Source organism: Rhinolophus ferrumequinum, chromosome 17 (assembly GCF_004115265.2).
Source record: "Rhinolophus ferrumequinum isolate MPI-CBG mRhiFer1 chromosome 17, mRhiFer1_v1.p, whole genome shotgun sequence".
In the NCBI taxonomy this organism is placed as follows: Eukaryota; Metazoa; Chordata; class Mammalia; order Chiroptera; family Rhinolophidae; genus Rhinolophus; species Rhinolophus ferrumequinum.
Window position 1 is genome coordinate 53,124,160 of NC_046300.1, and position 13,953 is coordinate 53,138,112.

The 13,953-nt window shown below is 51.9% G+C and overlaps 1 protein-coding gene across 2 annotated transcripts in view; it reads right to left on the reverse strand.

Moving 5' to 3' along the window:
* FAM107A (family with sequence similarity 107 member A) overlaps positions 1-13,522 on the reverse strand; it is a 57,081-nt gene extending 43,559 nt beyond the window's left edge. Inside the window, exon 1 of one of the 2 annotated variants that reach the window (XM_033132753.1) lies at positions 13,129-13,522. In XM_033132753.1, coding sequence (XP_032988644.1) covers positions 13,129-13,152 — 24 coding nt within the window. In that variant the 5' untranslated portion in view covers positions 13,153-13,522. The remainder of the gene's footprint in view (positions 1-13,128) is intronic. The other variant, XM_033132757.1, reaches the window with a different exon arrangement.
* Between the last annotated feature and the right edge of the window lie 431 nt (positions 13,523-13,953).

Sequence of the window (13,953 nt, forward strand, 5' to 3'; positions counted from 1 at the left end):
TGAACACACTGCCGGTGGGAGGGTGATTTGTTATAACCAGTTTGGCTTTACCTAGTAAAGGTGCGACAGGTGGTGGAATGTGCCAGCCCCCGATATGCTACTGGGGCATAAGGATGATTTTGAGCTAAAGACTGTTGAAAAACAGTAAGTACAAGAAGGGTGCTCTAACCTCTCCTTTTCTTCCTGAAAACAGGCAGTAGAACTCCCATGTGAAAGATGCCCTCTTTATACCAGGAGGAAAGAAATATCTTGTCACCAGACACAGGAAATTGAGGCTGAGAGAAATCTGTGCGAACAGATCTTGTTAACAAAGCAAGTGTTGGGCCGGCCCGGTGGGTCAGGCAGTTGGAGCTCCGTGCTCCTAACTCCGAAGGCTGCTGGTTCGATTCCCACATGGGCCAGTGGGCTCTCAACCACAAGGTTGCCGGTTCGACTCCCGCAAGGGATGGTGGGCTGCGCCCCTGCAACTAGCAACGGCAACTGGACCTGGAGCTGAGCTGCGCCCTCCACAAGTAAGACTGAAAGGACAACAACTTCACTTGGAAAAAAGTCCTGGAAGTACACACTGTTCCCCAATAAAGTCCTGTTCCCCTTCCCCCCCCCAAAAAAAGATGACAGATGTATAACGCTCAGGACAATGTTGGCACACATTAAATACACATATATAAAAAAAGTAAGTGTTACCTTCCTTTAGTTTCCCCACATATTTCAGTGACTTTTCCTCAGTTGATATTCCTTATTCAACCGGGTATATAAGCACTGGGGCATATGCAATTTGGGGTCTTCATTTTCCTACGGGGACTCCCATGGACATGTAAAAATCTGTAAACTTTTCTCTTGTTAACCTCTCTTAGGTTGATTTAATTCCCAGGCCAAGCGGAGACCCTGAGGGTAGAAGTAAGGTTTTGCCTCCGCTACGGTGACAATGTATGTCACTCAGACTCAGTGGTCCTACTTCTCAATCCACACCTGAGAGACATGTGGACACTGAGATATACACAAGAAAGTCCACAGCGCCATTTCCTAATGACAACAGTTCTGGGAGCAACGTGAGTGGCCACCGGCAGGAGTGTGGACAGGTGAACTGTGCACTGTTTGTACAGTGAAACACTATTTGACCTTGCAAATCCCTTACACACACACACACAACAATGTGCACGAATCTCAGGAACACACAGTAAATGCAAAAAGCAAATTGTAGACGAAGACACACACTGATCCCATTTATGCGCAGCTGGAATCTCAACAATTTAGAACTTAGGGATCTGTGACCGTGTCCAAGAGGGAAAGTGGTGGCCTCTGAGAGGGAGGAAAGCGGGAGCATGGACAGGGGCCAGGGTCTTCCCAGGTAAAAGGTGCTTTTTTCTTTAGCTAGGTAGTCAGATATGTGGGTGTTTGTTGGCCATGCTTCCTTTTACCTTATATATGCATGTTTTCCAAGTAGTCGTTTGTAACTATTTAATATTTACTTAAAATAATTTAAAAAAGCTAACAATTATAATACAATGTTTGTTTACCTATCCAAAAATCATCTTTGAGGAAGAATGTGGTAAATATTAGGCAAGGACCAGTTCATTCTGCACTCTCTCCCCAGGAAAACCTGAATCCAGTTATGTAAAAGGACCCAAGTGGGGATTTTGGAAGAAAGAAAATGACTAACCTCAGGTGTGACCTCAGTTGGGGCCAGGCTGAGGCCAGGGGTTCTCTGGAGAGTTCTGCCTGGAAGAACTCCCAGGGCTTAGGATTTACCTCGTCTGATTTCCCCAAACAGGGGCTTGGTGTGGCTCCCGAGCAGGCCTGGGCTGGGCCCACACTGACAAGGGGCTGCCAGGGCCAAGCCATGGGTCAGACTTGCTCTTCTCAGAGATGCCAGATCCTGGGGGCAGGAGCTCCTGGCACACCCCTCCCTGAAGACCCAAGAGTTTCTTCTTGATCACTTCATGGAATTTAAGCGAGAGTTCAAGTTCCCAGCCTGCTGGCTGGCAGAAACGACATCGCCATCATTTTGATATCTTGCTTTATCCCCCTCTGCTCCAGGGTTGTTGGGGCTAGAAGGCTTATAGTGGGGAGGGCAGTAAGGCCTTAGGAAGGAGGCAGCGGGTCCATGGGGACATCTGCATGCTGGCACCCAACCACGGTCATGGGAGGCAGTGCAGTTGATTTCATGACTTTCTGGGAGCTGATGGTGAAGGTCTGTGGGAAAGGTACCCCTTCCTAATTCCTGTCAGTCATCCACTGTGGTGTGTACGTTCTGTCTCCCCGAGCAGACTGACAGTGGCCCTGGGCTGAGGCAGCACTGACAGAAGTGGATGGAAATATGTGTGCAACGAAGGAGTGAGATCCTGTGTGGTAGCTATGGGTTCACTCATGCCTACCATTGGTTAGACCTGTGCTAGGCACCAAATGACAGGTAAGGTCCCTGCCCTCGCGGAGCTGACATGCTGGTTGGGAAAGCCAGAGATGACACAGTTAAAGAAATAACCAAAAGAGTTAATTTCAGATGGTGGTAAGTTCTGTGAAGCAACTGCAGGACTGGGGACCAAGATGGGGATCCTCTGGCTGGAGGGGTCGGAGAAGGCTCCTCTCTGAGCTGAGACCTGAAGGAACCAGTCCTGGGAAGAACCAGGGAACAGTGTACCAGGGGGACTTGTCTACATCGTACATTTGCCACATCGCACACCCCAAAATGACCCCGAAGTGTTCCCAAAAACTCAGGCGCGTAAGGAAAAACCCTGGGTGGTCCCCCAAAACTGACTGAGTTCTGCAGGTTCTGGGTGTGACATCCCTTGTGGGACACCGCAGGCCCCACCCTGAATTTCCTTGGGGACCAAGATGTCACCAAGACCGAGCCAAGCTCTGCTCGCTCCCCTGGGGAAGCCTTGCTGATTGTTTTTGGCTTTCTCTGAGATTTTTAGATCACAGAAGAAAAGTTCCAGCTCCTCATCCTTTCCCTCCGCCTCAGGCCCTGAGATCTGATCTCTCCCTGAAACAAAGCCCCTCGTTCATGTCAGCTTAGGAAACACGATGTTCTGAAAGCAGATCCCTGGGGCCCAGCAAGGGAGCTGCGTTTTTGGGTCTCTGCCTTCTCAAACGCCAGCTTTTGATTTGGCCCCTCCTGCCCCACCTCCAAACCCTTTCACGACAGAAATTAAATTCTTCTGAACTTTTAAGACCCCTCTCCAGTGCTGCTCCCAGGGGGACTGAGGCCACCACAGGCTAGTAACTCTACCCAGCAAGGTGAAGATCTGCGCTGGCCTGAGATGCACAGCTTCATCCCGATGCTTGAAAAACAAGTCAATGAGAACATGGGACGTGGAGCCAGACATATCTGGGTTCAAGTCCCAGCTTGGGGACTTGCTGGCAGTGTGATCTTGAGCAGTGAACTCATCCTCTCTGAGTCTGGGTTTTTGCCTTGGTGAAAGAGAAATGTCATACCTTTGTGACGGGGTTTGTGGTGAGGTTTCTGTGGGAGTTCAATTACTGGAAAGCATTCTTATTTTTAATTTTCAGGATGTACCCATTTTATAGATGGGAAGGATGGAGGCCTGAGTGGAATTGTGACTGCTCAAGCTTCTGAACCATTGGGGTGGTTTCAGTCCATCTCGTGGGTATAGGCCAAGGTTGGGCTGCTCTGTGTAAGGTCTCTGTAAACCCTTGGCTTTGGTACAGGTGGGAGGACTCTGAAGGCCACCTTGGATTAACTCAGTGATCTCATCCAACTCCTTTGTGGCCATGCGATGGCCAGGCTGCTGAGAGGGGCTAAAACATCACATGCTCCGGGCCTTGGCCCTACATCCTGTGTGTGTGTGTGGGGTGATGGTTCCCCACTCTCCTTTCGTCTCTGCTGCCTCATTTACCCCTAAACCAGTGGGGAGCACAGCTACCAAATTTGATTTGACAAGGGGTGAAAACTCGGAGCCTACAGAGGGAGATGGTCTTGCCCAGGGTCACTCAGGACCTGTGAGGCAAAGACGTTTTCACGTTAGGGGATGGGGGAAGACTGAGTAAAGGGAGGTGCATGAAACCCGGAAAAAGAATGGAAAAAATGTCCTCTCGACCATCCAGAAAAGGAAATTGGCCCCGGGGCCTGAGGATGGGGTAAAGGTGGCCGTCTTGGCTCCTCCCCTTTTCCTGCCTGGAGGCCTTGAAACATTTGGGAGTGAAAATGAGGCCAGGTGGGCGCTGGAAGCGTGTAGGCGGGGAGGGGCTGTGGGGAGGCCAGGGTGCGGGTTCCTCACTCTGCTCCCAGCGGACTTTCCCTGTGTGTCTTTGTCTGCGTCTGTCTCTTTCTCCCTCGCAGTCTCTCTTTCTCTTTCATTTTTCTCTCAGCTCTATTTTGAATAACCAAGCAAAGGAAAGGAGAGGGAAAAAAAGTTTTCTTAGAGAATCTGAGGCAGATACACAGTTGGGTTTTTTGGGGGGAGGGAGTGCTATGGCAGGACGAGTGCAGGGGGAGTGGGGGAGTGGGGAGCTAAGGCCCCACTTGAACCAGGCCTATGACGGTTCCAACCCCAGAACCAGGAATTAGGAGGCCCTGGAAGGCTCGGGAAGAGGAGCTGGCAAACCAAGAGGCTCTTTGAGTTCCTGGGATGTGCCATGTCCCTCAGACCTCCGTACGGTGGCAGATGCTCTTGGGCTCCTGGAAACTTCTCCAAGCTCCCTGACCTGGTTAACACTTCATTTTTCAGATTGCAGCTTGGGCATCCAGGAGCTACCCTGACTGCTCCTCTCCCTTTGAGGTCCCCCTTTTGTGCCCTGGGTCTTCTTGCCTCCCTCCTTGGAGCACCCAGCACCTGCCCTGTCATCTCTGGTGACTTCTTTCTCTCCTACTGGGCTGTGCACTCCGAGGACGGACCTGAGCCCTGTCCACTGGTCTGTCTCCAGTGCCTGGGACACTGGTGTCCAGTAGGTGCCCAGTCAATGCTTGTGGAATGAATGGTGAACAATCAATGAGGGTTTTGCATTTGGCCAGGAAGTTGTGCAGGTGGAGAGTCTGTGTGTGTGTGTGTGTGTGTGTGTGTGTGTGTGTGTGTGTGGAGGGCAGCTGGAGGTGGGGTGGGCAATGTGGGAATTTGGCTCAGAGCCTTAAAGCTGTTGGAAGGAAAGGAGGGGACGTGTGGGAGAAAGGACATCCTTCCCCCCAGCCCGAGGGGTGTAGATCCTTCCATGAACTTGGCCTTCAACTCTACCCTTGACTTACTTCCATGGGAAACCAGCCTCCCTCTCTTTTTCTCTTCCTTCCTCAATTTATTGAGCACCTTTTATGGGCCAGGTACCAAGGACACAATGGTGAGCCAAAAATAAAACACAGTCTCTCTTCCTTCATGTACAAATCACAAAATTAAACATGAAATTACAACTGTGGTCAGTTTGGAGGAGTCTTGAGAGCACAATGGGATTTGCCTTAGTCAGGGGGAGAGGTGGTGTCATGGGGTCCCTGTGGGAGCTTTACCCCTCTAATCTCTCTGGCCCAGCTACCCCTGCCAGTCCTCCAGGGTTAGGAAAACGGGAGACCTAGTTATGCAAATGTAGCTCTAAGCCAAGCTTGTCCCCTCTCCACCCTTACTAAGCTCCTCACCCTGCGTAGGTATTTGAGATCCACTCAGGGAAGTCTTCCTGGAAGTATCAGCTGGCATCTTTCTTCCTTTTTCTCCTTTCTTTTCCTCCCAAGCTGGGCTTCCAGCCATAAGGATGGACAGGAAAACTTTTAATCGTGGAAGAGGTGATTGCAGAGCTGTAAGGGATGTCACTGAATACTTCCAAAGAAACATTCCTTCCTTTAGGCAGACCTAGCCAGTACCTGGGTACAAAGCTCCACCGGGAGAGGGTGGTGGACTGGATTTACACCCCTGCTACCCATCCACTCATTGCCTTTGCGCAGTGCGCAACCTGTACAGCTGTTCGAGGCAGCCCTGGGCATTCAACTCCTGAACTCAGCTTGGGGAAGCCAAGGGCAGAGGAGGATGAAAGCCTCATTGGGTGACCTTGGGGGACAGGAAAACTGCCCTTTCCCTGCTTCGAAAGGTCACTCTGCCTGCTTTCAAATGCTCCTTTCAGTGGCTGCCAGGACACTCCCCACAACTCCCCCTCCCTACCCTCTGTCCCTGGGCTTCCCCAGGGAAGACATTTCAACTCCGACTTTTCCAAGGGTTTCAGGCCCGGCGATTCTGAGGGTGGGGTGGATGAGGTTGGAGGGACAGTTCATAGTGAAGGGAAGGGTAGTGTGTTTACCGATGTGCTCAGGCTGGGGAGGAAAGCATTCAGGGGCTTTCAGATCCAGGGGCCTAACAGATGGAGTAAAGGGGAGGGAGCTTGGGACTGAAAGACAAGGTCCAGGGTTTGGACAGCTGTGCTCACAATGCTAGCACGTGTGCTTGTGCCTAGTTCTAGAATCCCCAGGAATGAGGCCCTCCACACACAGATGTCACCTGGCTGGAACTAATGACTGAGGCTGGCTTTCGGGGCATGTGACCTGTGTAGTTGCAAATGAACTCAGAAGGGTCCTGTGTTTAAATTAATGCTCTGCTGTTACTGTCTTATGATTCATTATAATTCCTGAACATGGGGCCCTGTATATTATTATTATTATTATTATTTATTTATTTATTTTTTCTTTAAGGAGGGTGCAGCTCACAGTGGCCCATGTAGGGATCGAACCGGCAACTTTGGTGTTATTCGCACCATGTTCTAACCAACTGAGCTATTTGGCCCCACCCCGTATATTCATTTTGCACTGCATCCTGCTAAGGACAAAGTGACGAGGTCAGAACTTCATCTCTGGGCTCCAGATGAAAGTTCTGGAAAGGTACCCACATTTTCTCGAAAGATAATTGGAGTTTGTCATTTTTATCATGGTTGGGAGGGACGGTGGGAATCATTGAATTCAACCCTTCCGGTCCCACATGGGGAAACTGAGAACCAAAGAGGAAGGAATATGTCTGAGGCATTTCAGGCAATTTCTCACTTAATCCTTACACCAATAATACCAAACTTGCTCCTATTTTCATGCCTATTTTACAGATGAGAAATTGAGGCTTGGACATCACCCAGTGAGTGAATGCCAGAGCTTCCACTTGACCTCAGACCTCTTCTTCCCTGGCTCTCGCACTTTCTAAAGAACGCTGAGCCTGACGCATGGGTCTCAGTTTCCTCATCTGTGTAATGGGGGTTGCAGGGTGGTGGGAGGACTCAAGATAAGGATGCAATGTGCCAGGCCTGAGTGTCACCTGGCTGGGCAGATGTCAATACAACCCCTCGGCCTTGCCACTTCCTTGCTGATGACCTCTGAGCCTCAGTGTCCTGGTCTATAAAATGGGGATGAGAACAGTAGCCCCCTCATAGGGCATTCACGAGGATGATATGAGAAAAGTAGGTGGTGCGTTGAGCTCAGTGTCAGGCAGGGTGTAGGCCTGAGGACGTGCACGGAGGCGCAGAGGGGCAGAGCAGCTCATCCACGAGTGTAGTTCATCCATGACTCGGGCATGGCAGTCTCTTGTTGGCGTGAGGAGGGCTGGAGGGAAAGCGTGTGAGAGCACCTAGCGCAGTGGCTGGCAAGGGTGGGTGCTCAGTAGGTGATACCCTTCCTTCTCCTCCTTTTCCCTCACACCTTGTGATGGAATATCTGTCAGGTGTGCAGTCAGAACTCAAGACACACCTGGTCCAAGAACACTTAGAAGAGCAGGTGGGCAGGTGGGCAGGTGCTGGGCCTGGAAGTCAGAGATGGGCTGGATTGTGAGTAGGAGTTGGGAGGGCACTCCGGGCGGGCCTGGTGTGGGTAAAGGCCGAGAGGCTGGAGTGATGCTGGGAGACGGGGTCCTGTGAGGAGGCTGCCAGCAGGGCCACAGCTCTGCTTCTGTTGGGGTAAGAAGGGGCTGTTCTTTTCCTCATTCTCCGTGGGCTCCTGATGACCTTCTCCTCTTGTCCCTGAGCCTCCCATTACAGGCTCTTTGAGAACCCCACTGTAGACTCCCCATGGCACTGAGCAGTGGGGTGCTTGCCCCCAGTTCCCCTCAGAGAAGCAGTCTGAGTGGTGGCAGAATGGGTCCATGGCATGGACAGGAAGTGTCTCCTAACGAGGTCCTCAGGCCCCGCTGAGCGGCGCGCAGACGAGCAGGAACCATCCATCATCGGCAGAGTTCATTGTTCAGGGTGCCAGTGGAGCCCCCCTAGATGTGTGCCTTCTGGGCTCCATGAGACTAAACACTACCTTTTAGGCCATGTATCAAAGTTAGCCATACCTCCCCTATTTTTCCCCCTTTTGTTTTAGCCAAGGAAGCTTTCTTCTAATGAAGATGAATTCAAGGCGGTTCACGTCTTGGCAAACATCAAAAGTCAGAATACAGGATTCTGGATCCAGGGACGTGCAAAATCTGGGCGGTGATGAGTCTGGAGATAGGTTTCAGAGAATGCTGTGTCCAAGCCTTCAAGGGTTACACTGAGATTCAGGGGCACAGCCGGCACCTTGTCTGCTGAAGCTCCAGCTTCAGCTTCTAGAGCAGCAGTAACAGTTTCACCCACCATTCCCTGAGCACCTACTGTGTGCCAGGCACCTCACCTCATCCTAGTGTGGAAGGTGAAAACATTATTTGGTCTGACAGATGAGGAGACTGAGGCTCAGAGAGGTGAAGCAAGTTGCCCTGCTAGGGGTCCCAGGTGGGATTTGAACACTGTTCCACCTGCTCAGGAGCCCACTGTGCAGCTTCATGTCTCAACTCTACCACCTTCTAGCTGGGTGTCTGTCTCTCTTTTCATCTCTCCATGTGTCTGATTGGGTAATAAAAGTACCCAAACAGACAATTCATGCAAAAGCTTCGATGCACCTGAGCTGTTATCAGTAATATATATATATATATATGTATTTTTAGTATCAGGGTATCATTTAATATCTTTTTTAGTATCAGCCTCTTTAAGGGTAGAATTAAGATCATGTCCTGAGGTGCTGAACTTGTATAGGAATAGCTTGTAGAAAGTTGTGGGCCTGTCCCCTTCCGTGGGGAGAGACAGAGGCTGCTGAGTGGGTGCTGAGGACGGAGGCCCAGACCCTGGGATCTCAGAGAATCTCAGCTGATGTCTGAAGCCGGTAGGAGTTGCTAGTGGGTCCTAGACCCCTGCTGCCCAAGGACCTGCGACCTCGCTGAGGCTCCATCCAGGACATGTTGCCTGCACTCATCTCTCTAGTATCAACACATGCTCAACTGGCAGCTTCTGGAATGTTCCAAACAGAGACATTGTTTCCATATATTGAAAATACCTTCATTTGATCCTTGCAAAAATCCTGGCAGTGGACAGGGCACTCACTTTGCAGATTAAAAAGCGCCGGATCCAAGGGAAGTTCACAAAGATGAAGAGAAGCAACAATGTTTGTGTTTTGATTTCTGGTCCAGTATTCTTTCTGCCACACCCTTGAACTTTTCAAGTTCTTTCTGTCCCCCCTGTTTACAGCAGCCACCTCTCCCCTAGGGTGGGGTATTATGTTTAAGTCCGGCATCTATCCTCCCTCCTCCCACTGAGTGGCAGCCCTGCCACTGGGGATTGATCTCCAGCTCCAAGGGGGGCTCTGGTTGGCCTCAACCAATCACATGGTCCCACTTTCATCCTTTGCCAGAGACAGGTTCAGGATTCCAGGCAAAATGCCCTTGGCACTCCCTAGGGGACAAGTCAGGAATGAGGTCATGACAATTTGAGCCAATGGAATACAGGGGAACCTTGGCTGGGGGCTTCTGAGAAAGGTCCTGTGGACTTCCACTTAGGAAACCCAATACTTTTCCTTATTGTTTACACCAGCTGCAGCTGGGCTTTCCATTCCTTATAGCAGACCTCATTCTAAATAAAACATCCGAGTTACAGGATTTCTGCAGCCACCTCCTGCCTGAAGTCCTCACACCCAGGCCTTACACTGCAGCCAGCGATGGTCCCGACACATTCATCTGACCAGGCACTCCGTGTCCACTGTCACACGGGCTGCTCCCAACTGTCATTATTTGCTTGCTGAGTCTCCCCAACCACCCGGGAAGGCCGTGAGGGCAGACACCATGGCTTTCCATCCTTGGCCCAGCTCCTAGCACAGCACAGCGGGTACCCAGGTAGTATTTTCTGTGGGGGCTGGAGCAGGAGCAAAGGAAGATGCTGTAGACAAAGTTATTAACCGAGAGGGTGCACTTAGCCTGCAGGAGTCATCTCCAAGGGCAGCTGGGCCCGCCCTTCACGGTGCTGCGGGAGGAGGCCTAGTGCCTTCCTGTGTGCTTCTGGAGTTTGGCCTGCGGCTGCCAGGCATTGTGGAAATGCCCTGGCCCTGGCTGCATGGCCCTAGGCAAGTCCTTTTCCTCGCCGAGCCTCAGTCTTCCCAGTTGTATAATGGGGAGGCGACTGGACCACATCACTAAGGGTTTTCCAGAGCTGTTATTTTATGACTATGATTAAACTGTAACTGTGGGAAGGGGTCTGGAAGCCCCTGAGAATAGTAATGACATTTATAGGATAAGCTAGTGGCAGAACAAATGTATGGGTGCTAGGCATTACGTTCCACACTGAGGCCAGCTGGACTGTTGCCTCCAGACCACAAGAGAGAGGTAGGCACCTGGGGGGTTGGGTGGGTGTTGTGTACAGATGGAGGGGTCCCAGAGGGTGCCTGGTCTGGGCATGCTCACATCCCTCCCCCAGGCCAGCTCCACCACTGCCCAGCTGGGGGAAGTCACATTTGCTGGGCCTCAGCTTTTTCATCTGCCACTGGGTGTGTGACATTGGCTCAAAGCAACAGTTGTGAGTTTCAGAAAGGATGCGGGTATGAAGGATCAAATTCAAGAAGAGACAACATTGTCTGAGCACCTCTTCTGTCCCAGGCATGACATAATTTAGGTTTTACAACACTTTGATGAGGACTATTATCTGTAGCTTCTTGAGGCAGAATCTGAGACTGTGTGGTGACTTCAGAATCTGAGACTGTGTGGTGACTTCTCCAAGGTCACAGAGGATGCGGAGGAACTGACTCAGGCCTGTCTGACTCTAACGCCCATGTTTCCAATCACTGTGCCTTCTCCCCAGAGGGCTTTTCCCTGAGGGTGGGTGGTGAGCTGGGCCCAGGGATAGGCTTGGCTTTCAACCTGGGGGCTAGCTCTGACTGACTGGTGATGCTGTGTTGAGAAGGTTTCTGAGGTTGCCTAGACTTAGTGGGAAAGGTGCAGTGATTGATTGTGATGTCTGCCATGGGCGAGGGAGTAGGGAGAGGCAATACATGAGCCGTAGTTTGCTACTCCTGGTCTAGACCTTGGTAGGGGTCTTTCCCAGGCCTGGGAAGCTTGTCTCCAGGGTGACTCTCTCCTCACATTCACCTTCAGCACAGATAGGATCTAGAAAGGATGTTTGTGAAAGAGGCAGTGGTTGGGGCCGGGGCTCAAGGCTTGGCTGGGGAGGCAGCTCTAGGACTCCCAGAGGGCTGAATCAGATAATCTACCTGCCCCCACTGCAGGCGACCCACACTGGCCCCTGCAGGCAGGAGTGAGCTGTGTGTGTGTGTGTGTGTGTGTGTGTGTGTGTGTGTGTGTGTGTGGAGTGACAGCCCCAGGACATTAAGCTTTTAGGATAATGCTGTTGGGAGCTGCTGAGAGGAGGCAGGAGCAGAGGCCAGCACCAGGAGACTCCTAGGTATTATCCAGCCCATCACTCTTATTATTTTGCAAATGGGGAAACTGAGGTCCAGAGAGCTTCCTCCATGGGGTCCACGATGTGTTTTACTTTATGTTTAAAGAATGTGGGATGGGCTGGGTTGGCAGAAAGTTTGGACTGAAGCAGAAAGAGGCCAAAATCCTGCTCTTTCCCCCCCACAGGCTGTAGGACCCTGGCTAAGAAATCACAACTTGCCTCTGAGTCTCACTTCCCTAAGTTTAAAGTGCTCGGTCATCAGGAACACTGCAGTTTCAGGAACACTGTACGGCTATGCTTTCTACAAACCCCCAAATGAGAGCCCAGGTTTAGAAAGTGCTGGATAATAATATGAAGAGCATCCTAATAATAAGACAGCAGAGCCGACACATAGCCCACTATGTGCCAGGCACTGTTTCGAACACTTGACATATTTTCATTCCTCATGGGTTGTTTGAAAACCAGAGTCCCTGTTTATTGGGGCCCGCTGGGTGTCAGACAGCATGCTAAGCCCTCACAAGCATCATCTCATTGCGTCTCCCACTGTACAGACCAGGAGCTGAGATCCAGGGGGGTTCAGTTTCTCAGGAGGAGAAGGTGGGACCCGGGAGCCTGCCCACTCCCTGGGTCACAGTCCTGGGCTGATGTGGGCTGTGAGCACGTACAAGAACCCCAGAGAGCTGGGGAATAAATTCAGATTCCCAGAGACTCTGATCCAGGAGGCCTGGGTGGGACCTGAGAAGGTGACCATTAACTAGTCCCTTCCCATATTCCACTTCGAATGCTGACACATGAGGTCTACTGACTGCATTTTCAGGAACAATGCACTGGCTGTGCTTTCTACAAACCCCAAACTGAGAGCCCAGAACGAGAAGGTGCTGCATAACGCTATGAAGGGCATTCTAATACTAACAGAGCAGAGCTGACACATAGCCCACTACGTGCCAGGCACTGTTTTGAACACTTTACACATTTTAATTCATTTAATTCTCACTAGGAGCCTCTGAGACAGTGACTACTACTGTCCCCAGTTTACAGACGAGGAAATGAGTTACAGAGAGATTCAGTACCTTGCCCATGACCCTGTATCCGGTACCAACTGGTTAGCCGACTTAATTATAAGGATCCTTATTTTTTTCTCTTCCCCTGCACCCACTTGTGCTGACACTCCCACGGAGAATGGGGTGGGGGCGGTCAGGGAGCCTGCATGCGGAGAAGGAGAGAGGAGTGAGCACAGACCAGGGAGCTGAGAGATCGGGCAGCCCCCAGGTCCGTTCCAGAGATGCAGAGATCAGGCACTCAGTTTTCCCTGAGCCGCAGCCAGGTTTCTAGATGCAAGTCTTGGCTGTGAGCTCAGGGAGAGAGGCCGGTGGGCAGTGCCTGGCCGAGGCCCCAAGGCGCTAGTGGGTGGGTGGGTGAGGGCTCCCATCTGGTAGATCCAGTCTCCCTTCCCAAGTCCAGGGCCCCAACAGGACCCTCGGGGGCTCCTACCTTCTTTCCCTGGGCTGCTCCCATGGCACGAAGTGGGCACCAGGCCTGGGTGGCCTCAGGGGCCAGGCTGGGGGTCCTTCCTGCTGGTGCTGATTTCAGGAGCTGGAGCCTGAGGGGTTCCCTGGGCCAGGGCCCCTGGTCCTCTCTCGGCTCATTTTCCTCAGGCACAAAGGCGACTTTCACAGCTGCTCCGAAGCCTGGAGCTCCTCAGACAGGCTTAGGGAGATTGATCTTGACAGAGGGGCCCTGTGTCCCCACGTGGCTTACGTGCCCTGTTGGGGTTTCTGTGGCTCACCTCCTGGACCCCTGCCTCTCTTGGGAAGGGAAACTGAGGCAGCCGGGAGTTGGGGAGAAGCAAAGCAGTCCTCTCACTGTGCGGCCAGCAGCTTAGCCACGGCGTGTGACATCTGGCCGGCCCAGCGGGCAGGACTTGGCCTTCTTGCCAGGCTGGGCACTGCTCAATAGACAGGGCCCAGACAGTGTAAGCTGCGTGGGGTGGCCAGGGCATGGGGCTGGGGCAGGCTTGCATGGGGATGTATGCCTCAGGCTGCACAGCCCTGTTAGTATAGATTTTTGAAGAAACTTGTGGCCAGGGCTCTCCCCGAGCAGAATACTTTATTCAATGGGGCAACAGTCCAGGCGGGAAACGCTGGAGGTTGGCTGGTCTGGGCTCAGGCCAGGCAAATATCTGGAGGCCAGATTGCAGGCTCTGGGCCAAGTCCTCACAGTACCCCCTGGCAGTCCCCTCCTTCTTATTTGCCACCCCCTTCCTTCGCTTTGTCAAAAACACGGGGCAAGATTAAGGCTAGAATCATGCTGGACTTG